The sequence below is a fragment of the Dysidea avara genome, chromosome 15, assembly GCF_963678975.1.
Source record: "Dysidea avara chromosome 15, odDysAvar1.4, whole genome shotgun sequence".
Lineage (NCBI taxonomy): Eukaryota > Metazoa > Porifera > Demospongiae > Dictyoceratida > Dysideidae > Dysidea > Dysidea avara.
In genome coordinates, this window is record NC_089286.1 from 1,641,170 (window position 1) to 1,667,894 (window position 26,725).

The following is a 26,725-nucleotide window of genomic DNA, read 5'->3' on the forward strand; positions in this document are numbered from 1 at the left end:
AGATATCAGAGCCCCACACGAACAGCATGGCATTGTAACAAATAAATATATAATTTCTCTTGGCTATGGCAAGGATGATGCGAGCATTCTGTTGGCTATTAGTGATCTGGTTCACAGAATTACACTCAGAATTGTGATGTGACAATATTGTTCTTTCATTACAAAATGGAGCTACCATGAAATCTGCATCAGCATGGGTACTCTTGGTGTAAATTTATGCTTATAACACACACATGTGTATTTGTGTGTGTGTTTGTGTGCATGTACGTGTGTGAGATAGATTGTGGAATTGTGATGTTGTCCAGGATGATCCACTGACCCAGATGACAATCTAGGTGGCACATAAGTATGACTAGGAGTGACCCTTGGTAGAGGTACTTACCTTCGTGGCCCTTTCTGTATACATAATTATTTTTAAAAAATGGGCACGATTTACTCATGCAACAGGTGTACAACACTTGTCAGTATATAAAAGAAATATTGCTATAATAGCAAACACGGGTAGTTTGTAATATGACCAAGTCTAAAATATCTCTAAGTAGCTATAGTTTCAACACTACTGCGTGTATATGTGTGTGCAAAGTACCCTGTACTGTCCGTGTAATTTTACTTCTATGCTTCTTCATTGATACTATATAATTAGAGTCTATATATACTATAACTCTAGGTCAGTTGTAGAACTATCTTTAATTAACCTTGTTCCATATTGTTATAGAATGTTTATTATTTCACAGATTACAGTTTATTTTTCTCTTCTCCAATTGGCACAAATGGTCAAACAGACTACCGGCTTCTCCACTGTTCTTCAACCTCAAGTTCCTCAATCTAACAACATGGTATATAAGTTAGAATTTTCATTGGTATTTGACTTACAACTTACGTAAATAGATACAATTGGTTGCACAGTGTGCCGGAGTCTCCACTGTTCCTCAACCTAACAACATGGTGCGTAAGTTAGAATTTTTATTAGCATTTGACTTACAACTTACGCAAATAGACACAACTGGTCACACAGACTACCGGCTTGTCCACTGCTCCTCAAGTTCCTCAATCCAACAGCGTGGTAGGTTGGACATCCTTTAGAGCTCGTATACCTGTAATTATTGTTGTACTGTAGGGTATCATTGAATCGATGGGTACAGCTGCTCCAATACCTGCATTCCAAGGGTCTATGGAAAGTAACAGCATGATAAGGTAGAACTCTACAGCTGTATAACACTAATTGATTGATGATGCTCACAGGATCAACCAGTCACCCTTTGAACGATGACTGCTCCTCGGCAAGTTATAATTACCGGAATAGAAACCAGAAACGAAACCGGTATATAGCATCTACCCCACTGAAGTTGCACTTGTAGTACATATTATGTCTCTGTAAGGGGGAACGATTGCAGGCTTTGCCTTTTGTGTAACCCTTGTCTTTTGACAAACATCAATAATCGCACAGACCTAGTCTCATGCGGGACACACTTATAGGTACCTAAAATAGGGTCGGCGACACAAGATTAGCACAGACCCAGCCTCGGGTAACAATGAATCTAAAATCATAATTGTATAACTTAGCACCACATGTAGGGTCACTGATTACAAGGGGTAGTCACTACTCCACTTGTGAATTAAGGTTTTTGATCAATTCAAATAGCTTGATCACACTTGGAATGGGGCCTATAACTTTGTGGGATACAAATTTCGCGGACATCTCATTCACGAAATTTATTTTTTGCGACAAAAAATATCTCAAAATTAACAGTGTTACAAGTAAACAGTAAGTGTAACATCTCTTCTGTCGATAACCAAAGTTTTTAAATCATGAGTACAAGAAATGCTTTTTTACAAGTTGTGTTAGTTAACATTACAAGTATATAGTGTTAATTAGTTCAGTGTTATTCCAAATGTTTGGACTAAAAAAAGCCAATGTACAAGTAGAAGTTTTATCTGGCTATCATCTTGGCTTAGTTCCTACTGCTTTAGACAATCCATGTGTGACTGTAGCTGTGTAGTTAGGCTGAGCTTTATTCCCTTTGTTGTATCCTTTCAAAAAGGCATCCAAACATCCCATCGATTCTGCAGCTGCAAGCACATTGGCACAAATTCTTTGGGCCTTCCATCCTAAACAGGCATTGTCGCGATTAATAACCCCTTTGCTTGTGTTTGCTTTGGATAACAATATGTGGTTTCTCTCCTGATTCACTTGCCACACATTTCGCATTGGTCATTCCTGGAGAATTACATACACCATTTGAAATATTAAGCAATCTTTCTGCTTCCTTCCACAAAAGCAATATCATATCAGCAGGTAAACTGGTAATCCTTGACTGCTCTGGCTGTATTGACAAATGAAAATTGGTGGGTTGTTGACTAGTTGGTGAGCATGACTGGTCAATAGGTGAACCATATGGAACAGAGTTTTCTTTAAATGCTTTAGTGACAGCTTTTCGCCGCTGGTCTGTTGTCATTCTAAACAACTCATTGCTTTCAATTTCAAGATGTCTGTACTTGGGTCTAAGCCTGAATTCACCCATACCACAAATGGCTTTCATAGCTTCCTTTGTCTGATTCATGATTAATTCATACATATTATTAGCTAACTGAACCCACGAAGGAGAATAATTTGCGTATTCTTGGGCAACGGTTGGTGGTATAATGATCAGGAGGAAATCCCAAGCCAGCATCTTGTCGTACTCCAGCTATCATCGAAGTCTTCATTACTGCCACCTCATTTTTCACTAGCCAATTGTAAAGCACGGATCTCTGTGTGGGTAAAGTGATGGTTCAATACCATTCCACTTGTCCTCTAAAAGAGATAAATCAAAGTCATGTACATCAACTGCATCTAGGAGGCCTTTCACATACACTGTGCCTTGCTGTACACCGAAATGTCCTTCACTATTAGTTCTCTGTTGGACTCTGGAATAGCCATTTCAGTTAGCTTTCTACGAATGTTGTATTTCATATGAAGAAAGCATCGCAGATGGAAAAGACCTTCAGCAAACACAGCAATTAAAGCGTTGAACAATGCCTGTTCACCATCAGTACCAACAGCATGTATTGCACTAAGCTTGGTTCCAACTTGAGAAGAGTAGAAAAAAACTGGTAAAAGGCTTCATAGGTTTTTTCTGTCTGGACATATATGGGACCAAAAAAGGTAGGAGAAACACCTGTGACCTTGTTCTGCAGAAGAAGACAAGTGTATGTTGTTATGGTGACATAGAACTTTCCAAGATTAAACATGGGATCAATCCCAAGTACACAAAAGGCAGATGGGTCGTGCAGAATCTTTTTAAATTGTGAAGCTGCAAATCTAGTTGAAGCGCACAACTTGGACTAGAATCTACACTGACAGATCTTATAAATGCTCTACCACCTGGCAGATTATCTTCCTTACAAGTTTTTATTAGATCAAAGAAAGGATGAGGTCTTCCAGATGTCTGTACTTGTCCACTGCGATATATACGCTGACGAACATTGTAGATTTGACGTCAATCACGGGGTAACTCACTTGTACTAGTTGCACCAAAGCTCCCTCCAACTTCAATATGCACATCACCAAGCACCCATTTAGACTTTCCACTTTTCTGCTTAACTTATCAAGAGTTGTCTTTTGTGTGCGACGATATGGAGTAACTTGGTTCTTAGCATTCCCATGTGGAGGCAAAACAACTGGAACTTCTATTCCACAATCAAATAGATACTGAATAACTACAAACTGTACCATATGACCACAAGAGTACGCACACATGAAATTCTTCTGCGAAATTGAGGTGTGCTTTTATGGGTATGATATAGTCTTACAAGAGCGAAAACATTTGTGTGAGTCTGACACCTTTTTGTCATCTAATACTGCATTTGTCTCATCATCAAACTCTACATGGTAGTTTTGGCGTGGTTCCCCCATGTACCTACACACCATTATCATCAGCTTTGAGGTCTTCCAAACAGCTTACATAAGACAAGTCTACAACAAAGACACTACTGTATGTAACTCCACTTGGCTTTTGATAGCAGACACAATTGTCTGGAATAATACCCACTATGAGTTGGAACAGCTGTGTAACTGAAAAGCCATGTGTGGGCCTTGCCAAAATTGGTACTTTGTGTGTTTCTGGATCTTGATAATCTTCATCACACATGTTAGGCATTTGTATGATGCTGTTTGAGGCAACAGCACTGGCCTTGATGTTTCAACAGTTAATGCAACTGGATTCACTATCACTATCACTACTACTGTTCAGTTCAATTATATCTAAATATATAATGTCAGAAACCTTATTAAAAGTTTTTGCTAGGAAAATCAACATTAACAGAAATTGTTGATACACTAGGGTTGGCAATCCAATATACAAGTATTTAAAAAATTAGAAATTTACAAGTAGAGTAGGGACAATAGTACATTGATAAAAAGTACTGAAACAAGTGCATAGGGGTGGTGAACAATACTAAAATACAGTTAAATAATAAGACTTGTTATATCCCTACTGTGCTTAAGATGCCATAATGGAAATGCACAGTAGGGATATAACACGTCTTATTATTTAACTGTATTTTAGTATTGTTCACTACCCCTATGCACTTGCTTCAGTACTTTTTATCAATGTACTGTCGTCCCTACTCTACTTGTAAATTTCTAATTTTTTAATACTTGTTTATTTGCTTTTTATGGAACATGATAACTTAAGCCTAATGGTCATATAACATTGTGTTTGTAATGTACATCATAGCTGCAATGTGTGAAACTGTATAGATAATATCAAGAGTAACTAATAATAAAATATAAGACAGAGTGTCCAACTCTCAATATAACCCTTTGAAAGGCACTGAGTTAAGTTGTCAGTAAACTTCAAGATATTCTTACTTTATTTTAACACTCACAATTAAGTGAAAGGCTTGTTGATAGGTGTCAATGGACTGCACATCAATGATTTCTGCTGAAATACACTATGTCTCTTGAGTTGTGCCCTTTATGTTGGGAGTCTATTGCAGTAGGACACTCTCTCTTACTCTCTATATTATGTACTCTTGATAATATGTATTGTTTTCCCACTTTCTCTTCTATAAGCCCTACTCTACCTTTTACACATTTGTTAGCTATAACTTTGTTAACAATGATGTTACCAAATACGCTATGCTGTCTTTGTACCTGTCATAGGTTAGCTATACAGTACACATTGATCATTGTAGTGGAATATTGTGGAACACAATACGCATCCTACCATTGTTGACTCTATCTAACTTACACTAGATGAAGTTGATAGTGAACTGTGCCAACTCAGTATTAGTAAAGCCTGTGCGCGTGGTCCTGATAACATTACTCTTTTCCTATTAAAAGCTGCTGCTGATTTTATTTGTGTTCCTCTTTGCAACCTGTTTAACAAATTACAATCAACTGGCACCCTCCCTTTTGATTGGATCTCTGGCAATATTGTTCCTGTACACAAGCGTAATGATAAACATAATCCTTGCAACTATCGACCAATTAGTCTTACTTCTGCAATAACGAAAGTTTTTGAGCATACGTTACATCGTCATTTAGTTTCTGCCTTGGAACGCCACTATCTGCTCAGTGCTTCACAATTTGGGTTTAGAAACAAGAGATCTACTGTAACGCTCCTGACTGAAGCTATTGATGATCAGTCTCTGTGTTTGGAGCAACGAAGTACTATGCATTGCTTGCTACTGGATTTCGCCAAGGCTTTTGATTCAGTACATGAGCGTCTTTATATGTATGCACATACAGTATATGTATACGTAGAAGACAGGCTTATCTTCCATGCTTGTCATAAAAAGATATATTACCACAGTGGGCTAATGGTAATGAATGGTTAATGATTCTTACTAACATCATTCATCTTGTCGTCTTACAGTTTCATCCTTGTTGGAGGCAGGGGCAAGTCATCATCAGATACTATACATGTGGGTGTCAAATCAATTTCAACACTGCTGGCATTACATAGTTGATTAGGACAAAACAATTTTATCAGGCAATAACTTTTTGTTGACTGCGGCACATTCCTTGAGATCTGGGTTTGGTTCAGCATGCTTGTGCTTGTCGCTGTCACTGGGTGTGTGATACTGGTGCCCATCCTGGCAGATGCTGTCGGTCTATATTCAGATAGGACTGATAAAGTTGATGCCTCATGGCCAAGGAATACACAATATTCACAAAATTTCCCATTGATTGTGCCAGCTGCTTAAAGTAGGAGTGCTTCGCCTCAAACCGCATCGTCCAATGACGAACTAGATGTCCAAATCTATTAAATGAAATAATGGCATGTCTAATGATTTTAAACATTGCTTTAATCACTTACTGGGTCATCATTCTCGGCATGTGAATCATAAAATGCTGCTTGGGGAGAATGTTGGCATCTGATACAGCTTAGTGAACTCATGGTGGTGGTCACTAATTAAAGTAGCAAGATATATTGCATGGTCCTCTGATGTACAAGGGGCAAATAAAATATCCACAATATCCATGAGTTGCAAAAATTAAGCCCATCTCTCGTCATCATCAGGAACATACTTTCCGACTGCAATTGGCAATATGCGTCCTAATAGCCACATCTGCGACGCTATAAAAGAACAATTAACCTTTGCAAGACTATTGTTACACTAACCATTCTGCCTCAGACTACTTCCATCTGAGTTTAAGGTGTTTGATGATATAGGTGTAGGTCTGCCTTTAGATTCAATGCTTCCAAGTTCAAGATTTTCCAATCTTGAATTGATTTTATCAAGTGTGAAGTAATTTTCTTCGTAAATCATATGTTGCAATATTAATTTGACTTCATATTGCAAGGCTCCCTCAAGTACATCATGCATGATGTCAGGAACAAGGGAACCATTGCACACATGAAAATAAGCCAAACTATTTAGAGAAGAGTCTCGATTAATGCCATATTCCTTTGATCACTTTCCAGTTTTGTCAGCTTCTACTAATGCACACTGATCTTTGTGATTTTCTGCTGTTCGCAATTCAAAGTTCACTTCAAGAAACTGCAGTACAATAGAATTTAGGTCATAAACTGTTTGATACAAATTTTGGTGGGAGAAAATTTTGGCAAATATGGCAAAATGAATTCAATTCACTTGTCCAAATATTAGATAACTAAATACATGCAGAGTAGGCAATATGGCATGCATTCGCTAATATGCATATTATTATCCACCAAATTCCTATCTTGTATAAAATAGACAAATTTTCTCTCACCAAACTTTTGTATTGTATGGTATTGCTTAATATTTCACCTTCTTCTGTGACTTGGGCATACACTGTCTGCACATCTTTTCAGCACTACAGCTTTCTTTGAAGCCACCCAATGCGAGGCTTCCAAGGTTGTCTGCAGAGACTATAGCAAGAGTACCATAGAATTTTCTTTTAGTCCCCCAAACAATAAATTCAACTCCTTTCTCTTACATAAAACAAGCAAGCACATATGTAGCAATATTATAATGTTACAATTTGTGATTACCAGTTTCTTTAAATCACTAATGAACGGTTCCATAACAGCATCCATACCATACTTTGAAACATGAATAGACTTTACCAGCACCAAAAGTTGTATGCTAGCAAGCCTAGACCTTACTTAGGAGGTAAATTGCCAAGAGTAAAATAGAATGACCCTATATTATTGAAATAAGTGTTTAAACATATAACTAACAGAATACATATACGTACCTAATTTGTGTATTTTAACTTTGGATCCCAATGGGTTACAGGTTTCTAATTCGTCGTATGTTTAGTAAAAAAACTCTCCATCACAATAGTCATGAAGAATGGAAGAAGAGCTTCTGTGCTCACACTCAACCTGAAAGATACATTGCAGAAATATATTATAGTTCACTTTGACTTCAATGTACCTCTGTAAGCACAGGATCATTCTTTAAAAGTGCTTGAAGACTCTGAAGTATTGGTACATACATAAGACTGTCTTCTTCAAGCACACATCTTCTCTTAGCACCTATTCCCTTCCATACACGGTGAGTTCCAAGTACAACTTCAACAGGTTCCTAATATAGTAGCATAACACAGATTCAATTTAAACTATAATTGAATGCTCACAATAAAGTCGAAGTTACTTTTGTAGTAGTTTAGTTGCTTGTGTTGAGTTTCAAGGTTGGCAAAAGGATGTTCATATTTTTCAAAACTTTTTTTTCTTCTCAATTTCTTGCATTTGTGAATGAGGAATATTTGCAGTATTCGTAACTTCATAGATCTACATGGCAAGAACAATGTAAGCATACACATAAATTACAGAAAAATGATACCTGTGACTTCAATGTGTTGATGTTTTGTTGATTTAAAGCAGTCACACCTTCTATAACACCCTGCAGAGATACTTGAGTAAGTTTGAACTTTTCTTTTATTCCAAGTAAGAACATGGCCGAGTTTTTTTGTAACATGTCTTGGGAGGATATATATGACTGGTTATCACAATCAGTTGGCTCATTAGTATACCCTGTGTTGCAATTGGTAATGTCCTCCTGCACTGCCTGATCATGACCTCCTGAAGTTTCACTAGGCTGTGAGGTATTTCCTTGTACATCATAAACATGGTTAAAGAATTTTCCTGGCTTTCTGTACGTTCTCTGACAGCTTTCTATGCCACAAGTTATTTTGAAGGCTGGTCGATGTGCATGAAATAACTTGACATGTCGGATATATTCTTTAACATTCAGCATGAGATGTGACGTAGCAGAACATAGTGTGCACGATATTCCCGACATTTATCTAAGACGAAATACAGCTGTTAGGATTCCGCTAATTAAGCTTTTAAGTACATCGAATGATGAACATACGTACAGAACACAATTAATAAACGTACCTTACAGTGCATGGAAACACCCAACCTTAACGATCCTAGCTGCACTGACGAAAAAATCGCAATGTGGTTACCAACTCTAATTAAAGCACAGGTGAAACAACTAGTGCAAACGTCCAACAAATTGGCGAAAAGAATGAGCAACAACGTTAAGAGTGCTTACCATCATCAGAAATGGGCAAGGGGTTGCGATGATCAGTCTACACCCAGCAGCAAAATTAGATTTGCTCTGGAATGCGGGATTCCACCTTGGGAATTCCCGTGCGGATTCCGGAATTTGTCCAAAGCAAATTTGTCGCCAATCGAGCTTACTCCGCCGCTGCCAACGCCCCCCCAAGAAAGAAGGCGAAGTAGATATAGACCAGAACCAGATACAAATATCTTGTTGCACAAAGTCTGTGCAGAACTAGTTTTGGTGCTAAAGGAAAGATTCGTCATGCAAAATATGGCAAAAATTGAGGCGTGCTGCCAAGGAGAGGACTTTGAAAAAATTGAAAAGTTGGATTGGTATGATTTTTCTGGCTGTACCAAGAAATACATTATGTAACTATTATCAAGTGCCATATTTATATACACTGGGTGTTAAATAAAACAACTTCTATTTAGTGCACGTGACTTACCTCGTGTCAAGTGTTGTACCTCGTGTCGAGAGTTGGACGTAAAAATGTCGCTCGCAGTTGAATGGGACCTCGAAGAGTTAAGCGATTATTTACATACTAAAGGGCTACACGAAGATATTGTTGCAGCAGTATATGACAACAGAATAACTGGTAGTCTTTATGTCAGTTTAACGGAAAACAATCTTAAGGAACTTGCACCGACTATTGGGGACAGATTCACGCTGAGAAACGTCATTGATGAAATCCGCAAGGTAATCATCTCATGATATCTAGTAACTGCTCTAACGTATTTTTTTAGAGTGGAGGTACTGAAGAATATGGACAGGATTCACCAGCAATGCCGCTTTGTGACAGAATATCTGGTGTTTGCTATGTAGCTGAGCAGGAATCTTTTGAGTGGCACATGAACTTTACAATACCAGAACTTTCTACCTTTTCACACCATGTTCAAAGTACACCAGAACAATACCAGAAGATTTGCTGAATACTGATTTTAAAATACCCAGTTCTGAAAGATGTGGAAGGAGCCACTAAATATGTATGTCATGTATATGTTATAACTTAATCAGTTGCGTTTATTTATTTACAGAGTTCATGGAAGCTTGCCTTATGGAATTCTTTTAAAAAATTTAGACGTGGGAGTTTGAAAGAAGATGCTTACAATGAGAACAGTGCTCCGCAAGCCAAACGTCTAAGAGTTACCCAGTCTGATGATCCAGATATAACTGAGGATGATTATGATAATGCAGTTCAGGAATTGAAAGGTTGGTAGAGAGATGTCATGTATTATTCAATCATAACTTAACATGTACTTATTAGGAGGCAAAAAGAAAAAGGGATCAAAGAAAAGATCAAAGTTAAGTGCTCGGGAAGTTAAACAACTGTTGCAGAAAACCCGACATAAAAGAAACTCTTGGATAAGAAATGACAAGCCACTTGTATCAGATGTTACTGAAAAGTTTCCGCAATAGACCATATGCATGGTCTAAAAACGCAACGGAATTATTTTACAAAAAAAAGTTGACGGTGAACGACTACCGGAGCGATTATTTTGAACTTGAAAACTAGACCAACGACGAATGATGTCTAAGTGACAATGCTGTGTTTGGGGTTGCCACAACAGGAAAGGAAGATGTGTGGAGGATATTGATGGAAATCGTCTTTGTGGATGCCCTCAGCTGCAGGTTGATGGTTGCCCCAAGCCCGAATTGGTGACACTCTACACCATTAGCAAAATGCCCCAGTCTATTAAACGCGCTGTTATACAAAGAATCAACCTTACTAGACAAGGTCCAGAACAGAGCAGGTGGAAAGCTTCTTCAACCGCGGTGATCTGCAACATGCATTATGAGGACTTCATGGGTCCTAGCAAGACAAACAAATTTTGTATTCCTGTGTATTTTAAGAAGCCCAGCACCACTCCAGCATCAAAGAAAGCTAGGATAGAGGAAGAAGATATGCAGGATACAACCAGTGGATATCAGGATGAAGATCTTGATGATTTGTCACTGCAAGATACTCAGCCAGAAACTATCCGTGTAAGCCTTGATATTTGTACAGCCTCAAGTACTTCTCAACTGGACTTGGATGCTGAGTTGTACCTTGAATCTACTGAATTTACTGATAGAACTGAAGATACTCAGTCAGATACTGTTCCCATACAATCACATTTGCATGGTCTTGATGCTGAAGACCCAGGTACAGCCTCCAGTAGTACTCAACTGGTTAATGCTGAGCTGTGCTGTGAACCTGCTATGATAGTAAGTGGTACACCTGTTTCACAACCACATGATCTTAGTTCACCTGATGTTGCAAGTATTGTCTCCAGGTGTACTCAGGTAGAGCAAGAAAACAGTGAGCTACGTGCAGAGAACTTGGCATTGAAACAAAAACTTGAGACTTTCAACAGCACTGTGCAGCGATTAAGTTTGCCTACTTACTGAAAGTAAACTACAAATGTACACTGGCCTTCCTCGGAAGGTATTTGAATGTCTTTTAGCGTGGATAATTCCTGCAGTAAGAAAAAGAGGAGCACGTGATGAACTAGATCCATCTCAAAAGTTGCTCTTGGTTATGATGAGGGTTCGTTACAACTTTCCGCAAAGTGATTTAGCTTTTCGCTTTAATATTGATCAAAGCACAGTATCCCGTATCCTAAATCAGTGGATACCAATGCTGAAAGTTCAGTTGAAACAACTTATTAGATGGCCACAAACAACTATTGGCCCAATTGATCCTCCCTACAATTTATTACCCAATGCTGTAGCCATTATTGATGGAACTGAAATTTTTATTGAAAGGCCAAGTAACTTAGCTACACAGAAATCTTCATACAGTGATTATAAAAGTCATACCACAGTAAAGTATTTAGTAGCTATAGACACTTTTACTGGAGTTTTTGTGTATGTTTCACCCGGATTTTCTGGAAACAGCAGTGATCGGTTTACTATAGAGCATAGTGGGATACTAGATCAATTGAAACCAGGCCAAAGAATCCTTGCTGACAAAGGATACAATGCACGGGATCTTTTTGCTCAGAAGAGATGTTTTTTGACCATTCCGAGTTTCTTAAGTGAAGGTCGCCTTACTGCACAGGAAGGTTTGAATTCTCGGACAATTGCCAGTGCACGGATTAGAGTGGAGAATGCCATCAAACGGTTAAAGGAGTACAAGGCTTTATCTGAAACATTAAGCAACAGAGTGAACAAGAAGTTTGTGGATGATATGGTCCTTGTAGCTGGTGCACTATGTAACTTGAAACAAAAATTGATTAAGTAGCTATAATGTATACATATATATGTATTTTTTTTATTTTCTGGGTATTGTACAACAATAAGTGTAGTTGGTACTTTATAGCAGAACATTTATTGTAATTTACAAGTGACATAAATAATTAGCTTACATTGAACTACACAACCCATCAATACTACATGTATACATAACCCATGCGTAATAACACACATAACCTTATATAAATTAATACTACATATTACATAACCTATCTAAAGCTTCAACACCTAGTGTAGAGAAGTAAAAATGAGAGAGTTTATCCTTCATATCTGTCCATAGTTCAACATCAAACATAATCCGCTCAATATGAATGTCTACGTCTGTCCATACCACAAAATCACAAAATTCTGCACCTGTGAGTGCAATCTGACCTGTCACTTGAAAGTAGTAATCATGCCGGCGATTGAGAGATATTTGGCCATTTTCGGTATTTCTAAACAAACAAAATGCAGGGTCCTTGCAAGCCACTTCAATAGAATTATTTCGGTGCTTATAGGGACACTTAACCTCTACCACTCCAAACTTTCCATTTGCAAGGGGAATGATTCCATCAGGAGATGTTGCCAGGTAAGGAAATTCTACACTCAGGTATACACCACATTCTTCAACCTGAGCACCACTCTGCTGAATGTATTGGTGTATAGCATTTGATTCGTGGTCACATCCCCACCGCAGTGCTGCTGTGTGGGGAATACCATAATCTCCTAACAGAGATTTAACCAGTGAAGGAGGATACAATCGTCGGAATGCTCTGTTGCAAACCCTACCAAAATTGCTAGACGTGATTCTCCACTGTCTTGCATCTAACCACAATGGATTATGTCTTTGACCAATGGTCATGACTTGGATTAACTCAACCTCTTCAGCTGTTGGCTTTAGCGCCTCAACAAGATCATCGACATTAACATCTCGAATAGAAGCGATGTCAGATAACTTATCAAGTGGGTCGATTAATACAGGATTAGCACTAGGTGGAGGAGCTGATTGCAAGGACCTTTCTTCTTCCTGCTTAAAATAATGCTGGACACCTGAGTCACATCCAGCACTCTCCAACTGTTGCAACAAGTCATCAACTTTTACAACACGCCCAGTGAATGCAACATAGCCATCAACAGATGACTTTCCAAAATCTAAGTCTACTACAAAGGATGGCTTTCCACTTTGTGTAGGCCTAGACCAAGCACACCTCACACTTGTGCATGCTTGTGGAGTGATCTCGGTAAGTGTAATAAGTAGTGCAGCTATATGTACACAACTCTGTGTTTCCCCAGCAGGACACTTACAATTTCCAGCTACAGGTCTTCCATCCTGTAACTTTGTAAATAGAGAGTAGAATGGAGGGTTCTTCCGCATAGTAGGTCGACATTTAGCTTTTATGAAAGTAGTGTCATCAGCTTTTGCCATCTCCAAATCAAACAAGTGGCTACACTGACATAAACGAACACCAGTTTGAAAATTCTTGGTGTAGCCTCCCTTTTCCTTAAGATATGCGGTAACATTACCTTCCCTCACTAACGGAAAGTCGTCTCCTGTCCAACCATCAGCTGGCAGTTGCTCAAAGCTTGGTGGACTTGTATACGTGACACATTGAAATGCGGTAGCCTCGATTTCCTCTTCTAATCTATCTGTATAAACAACATCAGCAACTTTTTGAACCAGTTCAGCCTTGTTTCCAGTTAGGGGTATCCGCCTCTCTCGCAGAAAAGTCTTCAATTGATCAACAGTCCACGAACGATACAACTCTACACCTTCCGCCATTCAGCTCACTGACACCGTTCACCGTTGTGACGTAAAGAGGATCACGAGAGAATTAGAGATATACGGTACGCATATCGTCTATTGGTTAAAAGTCGATGGGTAAGTCATTTTTATCTGGAAATTGTGCTTTAAATTAATGCACGTAGTTACGATATGAATTCAAAGCTGTGCTATGCTCTGAAGTTGATGTTTATGCCAAGCTGGAAAACTGGCAGGATTGGAAAAAAAAACTGATCCAAGCTGCGAAGTTAGAGGTTTTTACATGCCCCACCATCAAAAAGCTGTTGCAAGAACTTGGTTCATATGAAGAGCTTTCTTGTCCTGATGGTGCGTGCACCTGTACAATGATTTAGAAATATTAAATTTTATTTACACTGCAGATGCTATTGGTGCTATCTGCCTTGATCTTCTTGTAAAGCTGTTATATCCACGAGGTATAGGAAAAGGTGCTGTGTTTCTGAAGATAATTGAGGTCAGATATTGACAGGTTGTAAATGCATTCTAACTGTGCTTCATTTAAATGTAGAGCTGTGATGTTGATCTGGGTGATGAATTGTCGGATATCCAGCAGTCTGAGCCTTTCCTCGTTGTGACCAGTAAACCAGGAACTGAAACTTCCCAAATGTTTGTGTGCTGTGAAGGAAAATTGTTCCTCGAGTCAAAATGTATAAAGGAGGCGATACTTGATTTAGTGTCAACGTACTTTGTGTTCGATATTTCCTACCCTAAGGGTATTTACAGGGTTATGGAGTTTATACAAAACTTCATTTGTGACCTGGAAGATGAGCAGTCTGTGCCACAAGCTGTTGCAACACTAGTTACAAACATTAAGAAACTTCCTGCTGAACTTTAAACTTGTAAATCTGCTGAGTGTACTTAGTCACTTGTACATGCTGTATTGCTATTTGTATTTGTTGTTCTTTTAAGGTATAATGAAAATTTGTGTATATAAATTCTTAGTACACTTGTCTATAATACACCAAGTTTGTGTTGCAATACGCCATTTAATACCCAATGAGGCTCCTGTCTGGTGACTTGTAACACTCCTCACAGAGTTTTGTAGCACCCCATCTGTGTATCACAACACCCTCTTAAAACACCCATATTTTTACAGTGTATCGATATCTGATATTGATGCCATCAAAAGAAGCCGATAACTGATAGCCGATCCGATATTTGCATTACAAACTATAAGCAAAAGTGTACATTACCCACTCTACAACAACATGTGCAAATATTCATTGCTCACTCCATGCCTGTGGTGGTAGTTGGACAAGCCTTTGTGAGAGCATGCATTAAAATGTTTGTGGTAGCTAATTGTCTGGGTGGTGTAATAGAGACAGGTATCCAGGTAGAGATGTACTTTCATACTAAACACACTGGCTCTTTGTCATACTGTAGTTTATCATCACTCACTGAATAAACTAAGAAATTTGTATACACAGTGAGATAAACAGTAAATGTAGAATCAGTGTTGGCTCTTTAAGGTACAGATAAATAGGATATTGTTACAACTATTTTAGCTAATGTGCCAGTCATAACTAGTCATGACCACTTCATTATAGTATTGTGATACAGTATCGTATCGAACAGTTTATTGATGTTGACACATGATACACAAAATGCACTGTATCGCAGAACACTAATATATAGTAGTAAAATGTTAAAAATGTAATTTTCGCTTATTCCGTTATTCCGCTGTTCCATTATTCCGTATTCCGTGTTTCTGGAGTCCCGATTTTCATGGTGATCAGCGTGTGGACAAACCCCACAACGATTTTCATCCTCATTGGAGCTCGTACAACGGAGCAATCAGAATAGTGATTAACAGAGGTGTACTTATTAAAATCATCATAACCTTGTTTGATACAGTAAAAAATCTGAAGTCACATGCTGTCTGTATAAACAAAAGTCCATGAATAATGAGGTAAACAAAGTCATATACAAAGAATGTGTATTAAACTAAAGTATAATCTGTTTCCATAATATAAGATGGGGTTTATACTAAAGTATAAGATAGTTAGTATGTATAGTTTAAGCCATTAGATATACCATCTTATACTCCTTTTTTTACAGTGATGTATGTTATGTTATTTGTGACATGTTATTTCAGTCTATTGAATATCGACAAAAAACAACTTCTATTTAAGCGGCAGTTTACCGAGTTGTGTTGGCACGAGTTGCTGCCATGAGCCAGCTTAATTTGTTTAAGTTTTTTAAGGTGACTTCTTCATCACCTCAAGTAGTACTACCTTCCCCAGATGGTCCGCTGTCGCGCAAAGTCCCATCAACAGCAATCAGTGCCGCAAACGAGGAAGTTGAGAAAGCCGTAGTGAATCAGTCTGAAAGCAGTATTACAAAGAAGAGAGGTTGTTATCAGAAGTTTACACCCCAACAGAAGGCCATCATAGGAAACTACGCACTGATAAACGGCCCCAGTGCTGCAGTTCGCCAATATGTAAGGGAATTTCCTGGTTTAAGATACACCACAGTGTGTGACTGGAGAAAGGCAATATCGATTCAACAGCGGAGGGAGCACGAGACAGTGACAGAACTACACGGTAAGAAAAGATGACGGCCACCAACACTTCCTGAAGAAATTGTAACATACCTGATGAAATATATTCATGCTGTGCGTGAAGCAGGAGGAGTAATAAACACTGCCATTGTTATTGGAACAGCATCAGGTATTGTTAGACGATTGAGGCCAGAATTATTGGAGTGTAATGGTGGCTATGTGGTATTGCCCATGAAAAAGGATTGGTCAAAGTACCTTTTATCCAAAATGAAGTTTGTAAAGAGAAAAGCCACAACCAAAAAAGTCTAAAGTCACAGTGTCTAACTTTGATGAAATAAAAGAAAACTTTTTGATGGATATCAAAGCAGTTGTTGTCATGGAAGAAGTGCCTGATGATATGATCCTAAATTGGGATCAAACCGCAATCAAATATATTCCTGTTTCTAATTGGACTATGGCTACTGAAGGTTCAAAGAGGATAGAATTAATTGGACAGGACGACAAACGGCAAATAACAGCCACATTTGCTGGGACCCTTACTGGAAGATTTTTGCCAATACCAATTGGTACATGAAGGAAAGACACCAAAATGTCATCCATTGATTGACTTTCCTGAAGGATGGCACAAACACACACTCCCAATCACTGGTGTAATGAGGACACTGATTGACTACATCAAGTTAGTGATTGTTCCGTACATGAATGATACTAGGAAGAGATTGGGTTTATCACCAACACATACTGGGCTGGTGATTTTAGACAATTTCAAGGGACAGACAACTCAGAAAGTCTTAAATTTGTTGGAAGAAAACCATCTTATGTATGTATGTGTTGATGCCTGCAAATTGTACTGACCGTTTGCAGCCCCTACATGTAAGCGTAAATCGGGCTGCAAAACACTTTATGTCTCCTGTTGGCAAGCCAGCATTTCATCTCGTACCGGTAACCATCTGTCCTGGTACACGTGGTATCCTCTCACGCAGGAACTAAACTGTAATTCTCTAGCCATTGTTCGAGCTGGATCCTGTAACGTGGTAGCTCACAGTGCTGAATCAACGAAACGCGTGATGGCAGCTATACGAAATTATTTTCTACGAAAGTTTTATTTACCAAAATATCCAAAATTTTAGCCCTACGAAAATTTCGCGCTATACGGTAGAGCCATGTTTGATTGCAATGAAGTGCTGGTCATACTCATCATGACAAGGTGTGGCTGACTATTTCCCTTTTCCGGGGCTTCCTTGATTAGTGTTTAATTCTGTATAAAATCAGAGTTTATCAATATTACGTATATTGCCAATATATGCATGCTTACAGGTACAATTCTCAGCAAGCCCCAGTAGCCTCCTTTGTCTTCATGGGGATCAATAAAAGACCCAAGCATCTTAAGGTGATCATGCATGAGGTACACTTAACATGTACACATGAGGTACACTTGACATATACACATGCAGTACAATTGACATGTACACCTGAGGTACACTTTGGCTTAAACACATGAGGTACATTGACATGAACACGTTCAAGTCAAGTGCACTCCATGCGTGCAAGTCAAGTGTACCTCATGTGTACATTTCTCATGTATACATTCCAAGTGTACATGTCAGATGTACTTCATGCATTCATGTAGATTGTACCTTGTGAGTATCATACAGTATGATGGTACTGTATATTAGGCATCATGAAAAATTGGGCTTTTTGAGCTGAAAATATCGCCCTAAAACCAGCTTCAATTTCCCTTTATGATAGCTGGGGAGCTGAAGGAATCAGGTCCATAGCCGTATCCACTGTTGAGATACACTTGGCTGGGGGAATCGATCAGCCAGTTAGTCAGTCAGAATAATAATTTTTCTATTGAATAGAAACATGGAAACTAGTTGGAAGGGTTTGGGGTTGGTCTGAAGAAATTTTTGGGTTTGGCTTCATCCCAATTTAAGATGTGCTTTTTTGCCAACTGCAGTATATACAATACATGCATCATGGACTTGCCTTTGTCTACCTGTTCATTTTGCTGACAACTCAAGGTGTCGATTTACCATAGAATGGTATTGGGGACCAACATTGTACATGTACATCCAAATATAATCTTACGTGAAAGACCGCCGTCATACATCCTAGTGAATAAAAAGTGAACAAAGTGGTGTAACTCTGCAGCGATTGAAGCTATGGGCTTGGAACAAAGACCGTTTTATTTGTCATTAGTAGGCGATTCTTTTGATATACAAGGGCAATATAGCTATTTTGAAAATCTATGCTAGTGAAAAGTTGCAATCTATCTAAAGTTACATTATGTTTACACAGCAATAAAACTAACCTTGTACAATTCCCTCTATAACTTCGTCCAATTTATTTGGAATAAAACTTAGAGTGCTCTCTTTGTATGCACCTATCAATATTATATACCCACCCTCCTGGGAAAGGTGGGGATTTGAAATATGGAAAGTTCAAATACCTGACATGTCGGGCATCACAGCTAGTCAAATCGCACACCTTCCCCCACCTTTTGACATGGGGATTTGATGCTGGTTTTTTTTCCTCCCAGGCTGGATTTGTCCTTGCACTGTAATCTGCATTAAATATCATTTAATACAAGGGGACGGCACTCCAATGATTATATAGTCTTGTATTCCGATCTTTGTCCTCGGTGAAAGTGACAGTCAACAGTCAAGCTGGAAATTTTTCGTTGGTCAAAGTACAAGTACAATTTGTAAAGTGTATACCTCGATCGATACTTCGTAATTTCACAAAAATATACAAGAAGTTGGTCAAGAGTCAAGTGCATTTTTAGTAAAATGTCAAGAATCAAGCCTTATTTTTCAAGTTCATCCACTATGACTGGGAACAAAGATCGGAGTACAGGAGTGCCACCCCCCTTCTTTATTACTACTACACCATCAAGGTCATATATTTAATTTTATGGGCTCATGCTGTCAAGATTAGCTCATGTGATGTTTAAACGTTACAGGAGTAAACACTGAACTTGATGGAAGGTTGAAAGGGCTCAGCAGGATCCAGATGCCACTGACTAAATACATTAACACTGTGACTGTTTAAAGTGTAATCAAGCATAGTAAAGGAAAAAGTTGTTGACCATACATTTTTTAATGAACAGTATAATATTATGTGAGTATAAAATTTACTAACGACACAACATATGTAAGCATCTTGTGGGATAACAGATAAATGTTCACATACAGCATTACATGCAATCCATAACTTGGGTGTCTCTGTTTCGTCCCTCAACTCGGAAAATATATGTATCAATGGCAACATCAAGTTTTCTTTAAGCTTATCATCGTCCAACATCCCTGTTTCCACACTTACACATGATCCTTTAAGTGTAGAAGGGATAAATGTATTTGCATGGCCAAGACTCAAACAGCCGTTTTGGAGTTCCACATGGTTTAAATCGGAAGAACCACTACTTCTGCTAGTAACGAGAGTTGCAATTTTTCCTTTTGACAAGTGATGTGCTGCCCAATAGAACTGTACTTCTTCATGGCTTGGTCCCTCATCACTCGCACCATTGACACGAATACACTCAACAGATTTGGGAAGACCACTTAAATTGTTAAAGAACACAGGGTGAAGCCTTTCCACTGATTCCAATAATTCAAGATCTGCAGCATGCTGTGCAGGATTTTTCTCATGAATTTTTGAGGCCTTTACTAGCCCAACACAAACTTCAGACGTCGTAGTAGTTCCTGTAAAATTGTATGATGTCTGGAGAAGTGACGGGTATTTGTTGACAAAGTCAGTTCTTGTGGTTTACTCTTCTTGTCCTTGAACAACTGGGGTTTTGTACTGCTTGCAAGTTGTCAATGTATGAAGTCTAAACCCAGTGGCATCATCTTGATTGATATTCAATAAATCTCTGCCATCGACATACTGGGGTGAATTTAAACCCTTGTATTAATGCAGCACACCAGTGAGAGTCTGGATTAAATTTCAAACAAAAACCTTTCCTACAATGTCGACTAGTAACTTTAGCCACACACTGATACCTCTTAGCTGACATTCGCCACTTGTTCCTGGCCACGCACAATTGAACAACGGTGCCATAAGAGAAAGGACGATTATAAGGTGAAGGCGGACACCTTCATAGATTGTTTTCTGTTTCAGTTGAATGTTAATACCCTTGTCTTCTCCATGCATCAGCACCAATGTTTCACTCTTGAACATAGGTCTCTATGGTTTTTCCTATATCTGGACATTCTGTAAGTATCTGACTACTTTTCTTAAGACTTTTTCCGAGACAAAAATGCCTCTCTGTAATAGCTTTAGTTTTTTGCCTCCTTGCTCCCCTTTGTATTTGGTCTCTTCTTTTGACTACCAAGTTTTTTGCTACTTCACTAAATGGATCAGTTAAACCAACATATGATTCTGGATCACCAGACTCAGATTCACTAACTACTTCTTCGTTAATACACCTAGCAATGCGATCTTGGTCATACATATCTTTCTCCACAGCAAGATATGCCTGGTAAGACTGTTCAAGAAGTTCAAATGCACCAGCATCAATCTCTAATTTCAATAATTCATTAAACAATGCCTCAACATTAACAGCTGTATTTCTGGATTGGTATTGTCCAAGAAAATGAAACCAGTTATACTTACATTCAATCAACAGACTTTGTACGTCTAAGGGATTTTGTACATCTAAGGGATTTTTTCTTTATTACTATGACAGTACTTTACATAGCAATCGATGGCATCAAGGTACTGTGTAGGAAATGCTTCATTTTCACTATACTTGAGTCAGCTTGTAAATCAAACCCCAAATGCACCGGCAGAGATCTCTCTTGGTTATTGGCTAAATTATCCTAATCTCCAATAATGCTGACTCGACAGATATAGCACGAGCCTGCATGTTTTCAAATCTAAATTTACGTCGTACCATAGTTGGTGACATCCCTAAAGCCTTATAACTAGTATACTGTAAACACTCTCTTTTTCTATCGGATTTCGCCACACTCAGGAGCATTTTTACAACTGGTTTTTCTGAGCCAACCATGTGCTGTACAGTAGTGTTAGCTAACTCAGAAATTATGGTTCCAATCTTGCAGTAGTCAGTTTCAGGAAACTTTTCCATGAGAATAGTAAACAAGTTTCCTTTCTTTGATCACCAACACAAATTGCCACAAGTGGCATCTGCAAAACCAGCTGGCAAGCATGTTTGGCAGAATACTTGCCACCAAGAGCTAACGTTCTGAAGGCTGTAAGAAGTAAACAGTAACCATCTGCAATCACTTTTGTTAGAACTTGAACTAGAATTATGTAATGTATTATTAGGCCATTTTGATATGATGTAATGTACGTGATGCAATATTGTTGTAAGTTTTCTTTTGATTGTTAGAAATTAGTAGAAATTGTTTTACAGTTAGCAGCTTGTTTTTGTCGCTCGTGTCAATTTGACCGTATCTGGCACCCAATGTGTGGCTCGAGCGACTCACTCCATGATGACAAGCTACCGATTCTCCTGCAGAAAGCAATCGACCACAACTACCAATCCTTCATCGAAGTCAGTTGATCACGTCCCAAAGACTCCATGCCAGGACTCCCTAAATGCTAATTCCTTGGTGCCGGGTGTTAGTAGGCACCCCAGAAGGTTAAGTAAACTATTTTCGATACTGTCGATTCTTGTATATTTTGTTCTAGCTCGCCATTTGGAATGTCTGACAATGAGCGATTACGTGCAGTTAGAGGGGGCCATCGTGGAGTGGTTACCAAGCTAATAAAGGAAGTTGATGAGCTGCTCACTACAGGAGAAACGTTTCCGCAGAACAACAGACACTACTGCAAGTGAAACAACGGCAACTAGACTCAAAATTGAAAGTGCTAGACGACATTGACAAACAGATTCTTGACAAGTGTGAGACTTCACAGATTGAACAGGAAACAACTGAAGCTAAAGTCGTTTCGGCTAATATACTTGCGTGTAAACAGCGCATTGCAGAAGCCATTAAACGACCTAATGAAATTCATCCACCATATGCCAGTCTGTCTGTCGGCTCTCCTCCAGTCGTTAATAAACCAAGCTTCCTAAATTAACATTATCTAGATTTTGAGGCAATCTGATGTCATGGACCACATTCTGGGACATTTTCCAATCCACTGTATACAGCAATGCAAGGATGTCCAAGATTGACAAGTTCAGCTACTTGAAGTCATTGTCGGAAGGGGCTGCAAACTATGATGCAGCCATAACACTGTTGGAAGACCTAAGGAAATCATTGCTGCCCATATGGATGAATTACTCAAGATACCAGGCTGTACTGTGGATCGTCCCTCTGCACTTCGTTCAGTATATAACAAGATCATTGTTCATGTACGTGGTCTGGAGACTCTTAAGGTAACATCTGACCAATATGAAAGTATACTCACTCCAGTCATCATGTCAAAATTTCCACCTGATGTTCGCCTCAGAATAACACGAGAAAGTAAAGGGAAGGTGTGGAATATTGTTAATGTGCTAGCAAGAAGTAGAAGCTAGAGAAGCAAGTGAGAACACACATGTCAATCCTTCCAAGTCTACCAATCATTCCAGTCATCCACCAAGTAGCCATAACTCTACTGGAAGCTCATTAGTGATAAATGGGAGCAATGTCAGCTGTGTTTACCTGCCATCTGTTATTGGATCTCAACAGACAGTGAATATGCGCAATGACCAGCTCACAGGAATGCTGAGGCAGTTCTGGGATACTGAAACCATTGGAGTTAGAGATGTACCTGAGGGGGGAGAAATTTACTACCTTCATTCCAGACATTAATTTTGATGGAGCCAGGTATGAAGTGAGGCTACCCTGGCAGAAAGAGTGTTCAGGTGAATATTCCAACCCATTTTAACCTATGTTTTAACCGTTTGAAGTTTGAAGCAGTGAGCTGATTCATTTTAGATTTACGATGCATACAACCTTTATGTGAAGGCCAAGTCAATAATGGTAGAGGGTAACTTTAATTTGAGGAAGTGGAACTCAAACTCTTCACTGCTTATTGATCAAATAAGAAAGGCAGAACAACATCCCGAGATAGTACCAAAGAAAGCCACTGATCTCAAGGTGGATGAGTCTAGTGCTACAGTTTTCGCTACATCCGATAATTCTTATATTGAATCTGGACTGATGAAGTCGCTTGGAATTACTTGGAACAGTGAAGAAGATGTGTTTGTGTTTTTTTCCTCTGAATTAGTCACTTTTGTACAACAGCTCCCAGTTACGAAATGGTCCTTACTGAAGACTTCAGCCATCCCTTGGGCTTTCTGAGTCCATTTGTTATTAAGCTAAAGATTCTATTTCAAGTTTTATGTGTTGAAGGGTCAGATTGGGATTAGCCATTGAAGGTTCCCTAGACCAGTGGAATCAATTTACCAACGAGTTTGCAATGCTTGATAAGGTTAGAATGTCTGGTTGTTATTTTTTGTATGATTCAGATCCTGTTCATGTTCAAGTACATGGTTTCAGTGATGCTTCTGAACATGCCTTGCTGCTGTTGTGTATAGAAGATCCAAGTATTGTGATGGTAGAGTTATAATAAGATTGATTGTTTCCAAGACGAGAGTGGCTCCCGTTAAAAGACAGTCTATTCCTCGACTTGAATTACTTGGAGCATTAATAATGGCTAGGCTCACTGAAACTATTTCGACATCTTGGGGTAAAGTATTGAAGCAGTTTACTGGTCAGATTCAATGCCTACTTTTTGCTGGATCAGAAATGAAAGACCATGGAAGCAGAATGTTGCTTGCAGAGTCAGTGAAATTCGTCATCTATTATCCAAACAAAATTGGAGACATTGCCCTGGCCCTCTGAACCCTGCTGACATGCCCTCTCAGGGATAGAATGGACAGAAGCTCTTGCAAAACACTTCATGGTGGAAAGGACCGGCTTTTCTACAGCTACCAGCAGATTCTTTGCCTGATGATAATACTGCAGAAGATGATATTGTATGTAAGGAACTAACGAAGAATCCCCCACAACCAACACATGCTTTAGCTGTCCCCAGCACTGCAGTTCCACAACTTGAGGAAGTATTAGATTGTAACCGATTTGGTAACTTTAATGGTCTTATTCGTGTAACAGCATATGTTTATAGATTTGTGAATTCCCTTATGAAAAGAGGTGCCAGTCATCATTCCACAGTTCAGTTGTGTCCAGATGAGCTGTGTGAGGCTGAGACATATTGGGTGAGTCATGTTCAGTCACAGAAGTTTCCCAAGGAGTTGCAGTAATTAGAGCAGTAATTAGAGAAGAGAGGTGGTCAAGTTGCTCCAGCTTATGTGAAACAGTTTGGAACCTACCTGGATGATAGCTACCTTATAAGCAGTGTTGGGAGTAACGGGTTATGTAATATTATTACTTTTGTGGTAACTAAGTAATATAACGAAATACGCTATTAAAACAGGTAATATAACTCAAGTTACTTTACTTACAAATGTAACGCGTTACCTAAGTAATATAGTTACTGTAACGAGTCTAATATTATTTAATATTATTACTACAAATAACGAAGTTACTAATCTCGTTAGTTATCCTCTGAGTAACACCTAGCCACAACGAAGTATTGAAGCCTACTGGTGATGCTTATTCACCAGCTTCTTACTTATAACCAAGATTTGCACATTGTCCAACAACGCAATCATGTCATGTGATAAGGTGGTAGTTTCATATGTGACAGCTTAAGGCTGTGGACACAAAGTAATATAATGTGTAATATTATTATAGTTACTTTATTTTATGAGTAATATGTAACTGTAACTAAATAGTTCAGTTGCATGTAATGTGTAACTAGTTACTTTCACAAAATAACTTGCCCAACACTACTTATAAGATGCCGAGGAAGAATCAACAATGCTAATATTACAATCACTCAGAAGAATCCAATATTGTTACCAGCCAAGTGTTGTTTTGTTGATCTCCCGATCAAGAACTTTCATGAAAGAGTAAAGCATAATGGAGTCAATGACACACTTGTCGCACTTAGAGAGAATTATTGGATAATACGTGGTAGGCAAGCAGTCAAACGAATTGTTAGGGCCTGTGTCATATGCAAGAAGTTTGAAGGCTCACCTTATTCAACACCTTTAAGTCCTGATTTCACCCGCTTATACGGGTTATATCCCACACTGTATTATCCCATATGACAGGGATATGACCCGTCATATATGCTGCGTAATTGTGAATTAGAAACTACGGCGATGAATGTTGTTGATTTTTGCATACATTTGCTAATTAATAAATAGTCCGGTGCCTTATGTCAAAATTTTGGCAAAATCGTGACACGGCGGACCAAAGCACAAAACTTGGTACACATATTCCTTAGCGTGCATATAACCATTTTAGAAGGGGTGCCATCTCCTAACTACCTTGCACCCCGTAATAAAAGGCCAAAAAGGAGAGCAAGTGTCATAATCAGCTTAATTACAGCGTGTTTACACTAGACATAGAATTCGAGCTATTGTGGGGAAATTCGATCCGGGCCGATTAGCGCTTCAGTGTAAACACATGCCGAATCGAGCCATGCAAATTCGAATGGGGCTACCTACCTGAGGTGGTCCAGTTCGATTCAATTCGACTGACATCCGCGTGTAAACAGTTGTGACCTTGCAGTTCGATTTAACTCTAATAAACGGAATAAAAGTACGGACAATTACAGCTAAAATGGCAACTGTAATGATGAAATGAAGCAACAGCAAAGTATTTAGGCGACGATAAGGAAACACAGCTTCAAGAACAACACAAGGGCTCAAAGCAAACATGTACGCGTGCGAATCAATAGTTAACTAACTACACGGAGTTGAGAGTAGTCGCCAACATCGAAGCCAACACTTTAGACTTTATCATGCTTACTAACCTGGCGATTCAGAGAGCACAAATCCTTTTTAACTCTCAACAACCTTTACTTCGATGCAAATTATGATTGTGGGTTTAGGTTTTTTTACAGATTGGAGCGAGCTCACTTTCATAGTATAAACGGGGCTCACAAATCGATCTGGATCGCACTGAAGCGATCTCATCCAGAGCGATCTGTAGTATAAACACGCCGTTAGGTGATTTGTTCACTTACACCTGTTTATCATGTTGTAAACGTGTTAACAAGACTATTGGCAGCTGCTTGCTACTGGTCACTGAAGCTCAAGAAGTTTAGATAAAGGATTCCAGGTACCTTGACAGTTATTTAAAGTCTAAAAACACATTTAAATGCTATTTTGTAATTGACTAATTAAAGTT

General features: G+C 38.8%; 3 protein-coding genes and 2 long non-coding RNA genes across 5 annotated transcripts; 2 read left to right on the top strand and 3 right to left on the bottom strand.

Moving 5' to 3' along the window:
* Positions 1-683: 683 nt before the first annotated feature.
* On the bottom strand, positions 684-7,256 carry LOC136245429 (uncharacterized). The gene is made up of 7 exons (XM_066036954.1): positions 7,243-7,256; positions 6,306-6,990; positions 5,838-6,248; positions 1,155-1,169; positions 990-1,094; positions 881-934; positions 684-825 (listed from the first exon to the last, which is right to left on the bottom strand). The coding sequence occupies exons 3-7, from the start codon at positions 5,840-5,842 to the stop codon at positions 729-731; spliced, it is 276 nt and encodes a 91-aa protein (XP_065893026.1). The 5' UTR covers positions 5,843-6,248; positions 6,306-6,990; positions 7,243-7,256; the 3' UTR covers positions 684-728.
* Positions 7,257-7,723: 467 nt separating this feature from the next.
* On the bottom strand, positions 7,724-8,152 carry LOC136245431 (uncharacterized). Its single transcript, XR_010695856.1, has 3 exons — positions 8,057-8,152; positions 7,855-8,004; positions 7,724-7,802 (listed from the first exon to the last, which is right to left on the bottom strand). It is a non-coding gene; the product is annotated as an uncharacterized lncRNA (long non-coding RNA).
* LOC136245430 (uncharacterized) lies at positions 8,151-8,971 on the bottom strand. The gene is made up of 3 exons (XR_010695855.1): positions 8,820-8,971; positions 8,263-8,725; positions 8,151-8,210 (listed from the first exon to the last, which is right to left on the bottom strand). It is a non-coding gene; the product is annotated as an uncharacterized lncRNA (long non-coding RNA).
* Positions 8,972-11,392: 2,421 nt separating this feature from the next.
* LOC136245147 (uncharacterized) lies at positions 11,393-12,214 on the top strand. The gene has a single exon (XM_066036653.1). It carries the CDS (start codon positions 11,393-11,395, stop codon positions 12,212-12,214), a length of 822 nt encoding a protein of 273 aa, XP_065892725.1.
* A 1,865-nt stretch (positions 12,215-14,079) lies between these two features.
* On the top strand, positions 14,080-14,923 carry LOC136245148 (uncharacterized). Its single transcript, XM_066036654.1, has 4 exons — positions 14,080-14,083; positions 14,168-14,311; positions 14,365-14,456; positions 14,511-14,923. The coding sequence occupies exons 1-4, from the start codon at positions 14,080-14,082 to the stop codon at positions 14,835-14,837; spliced, it is 567 nt and encodes a 188-aa protein (XP_065892726.1). The 3' UTR covers positions 14,838-14,923.
* The last annotated feature ends 11,802 nt before the right edge of the window (positions 14,924-26,725 follow it).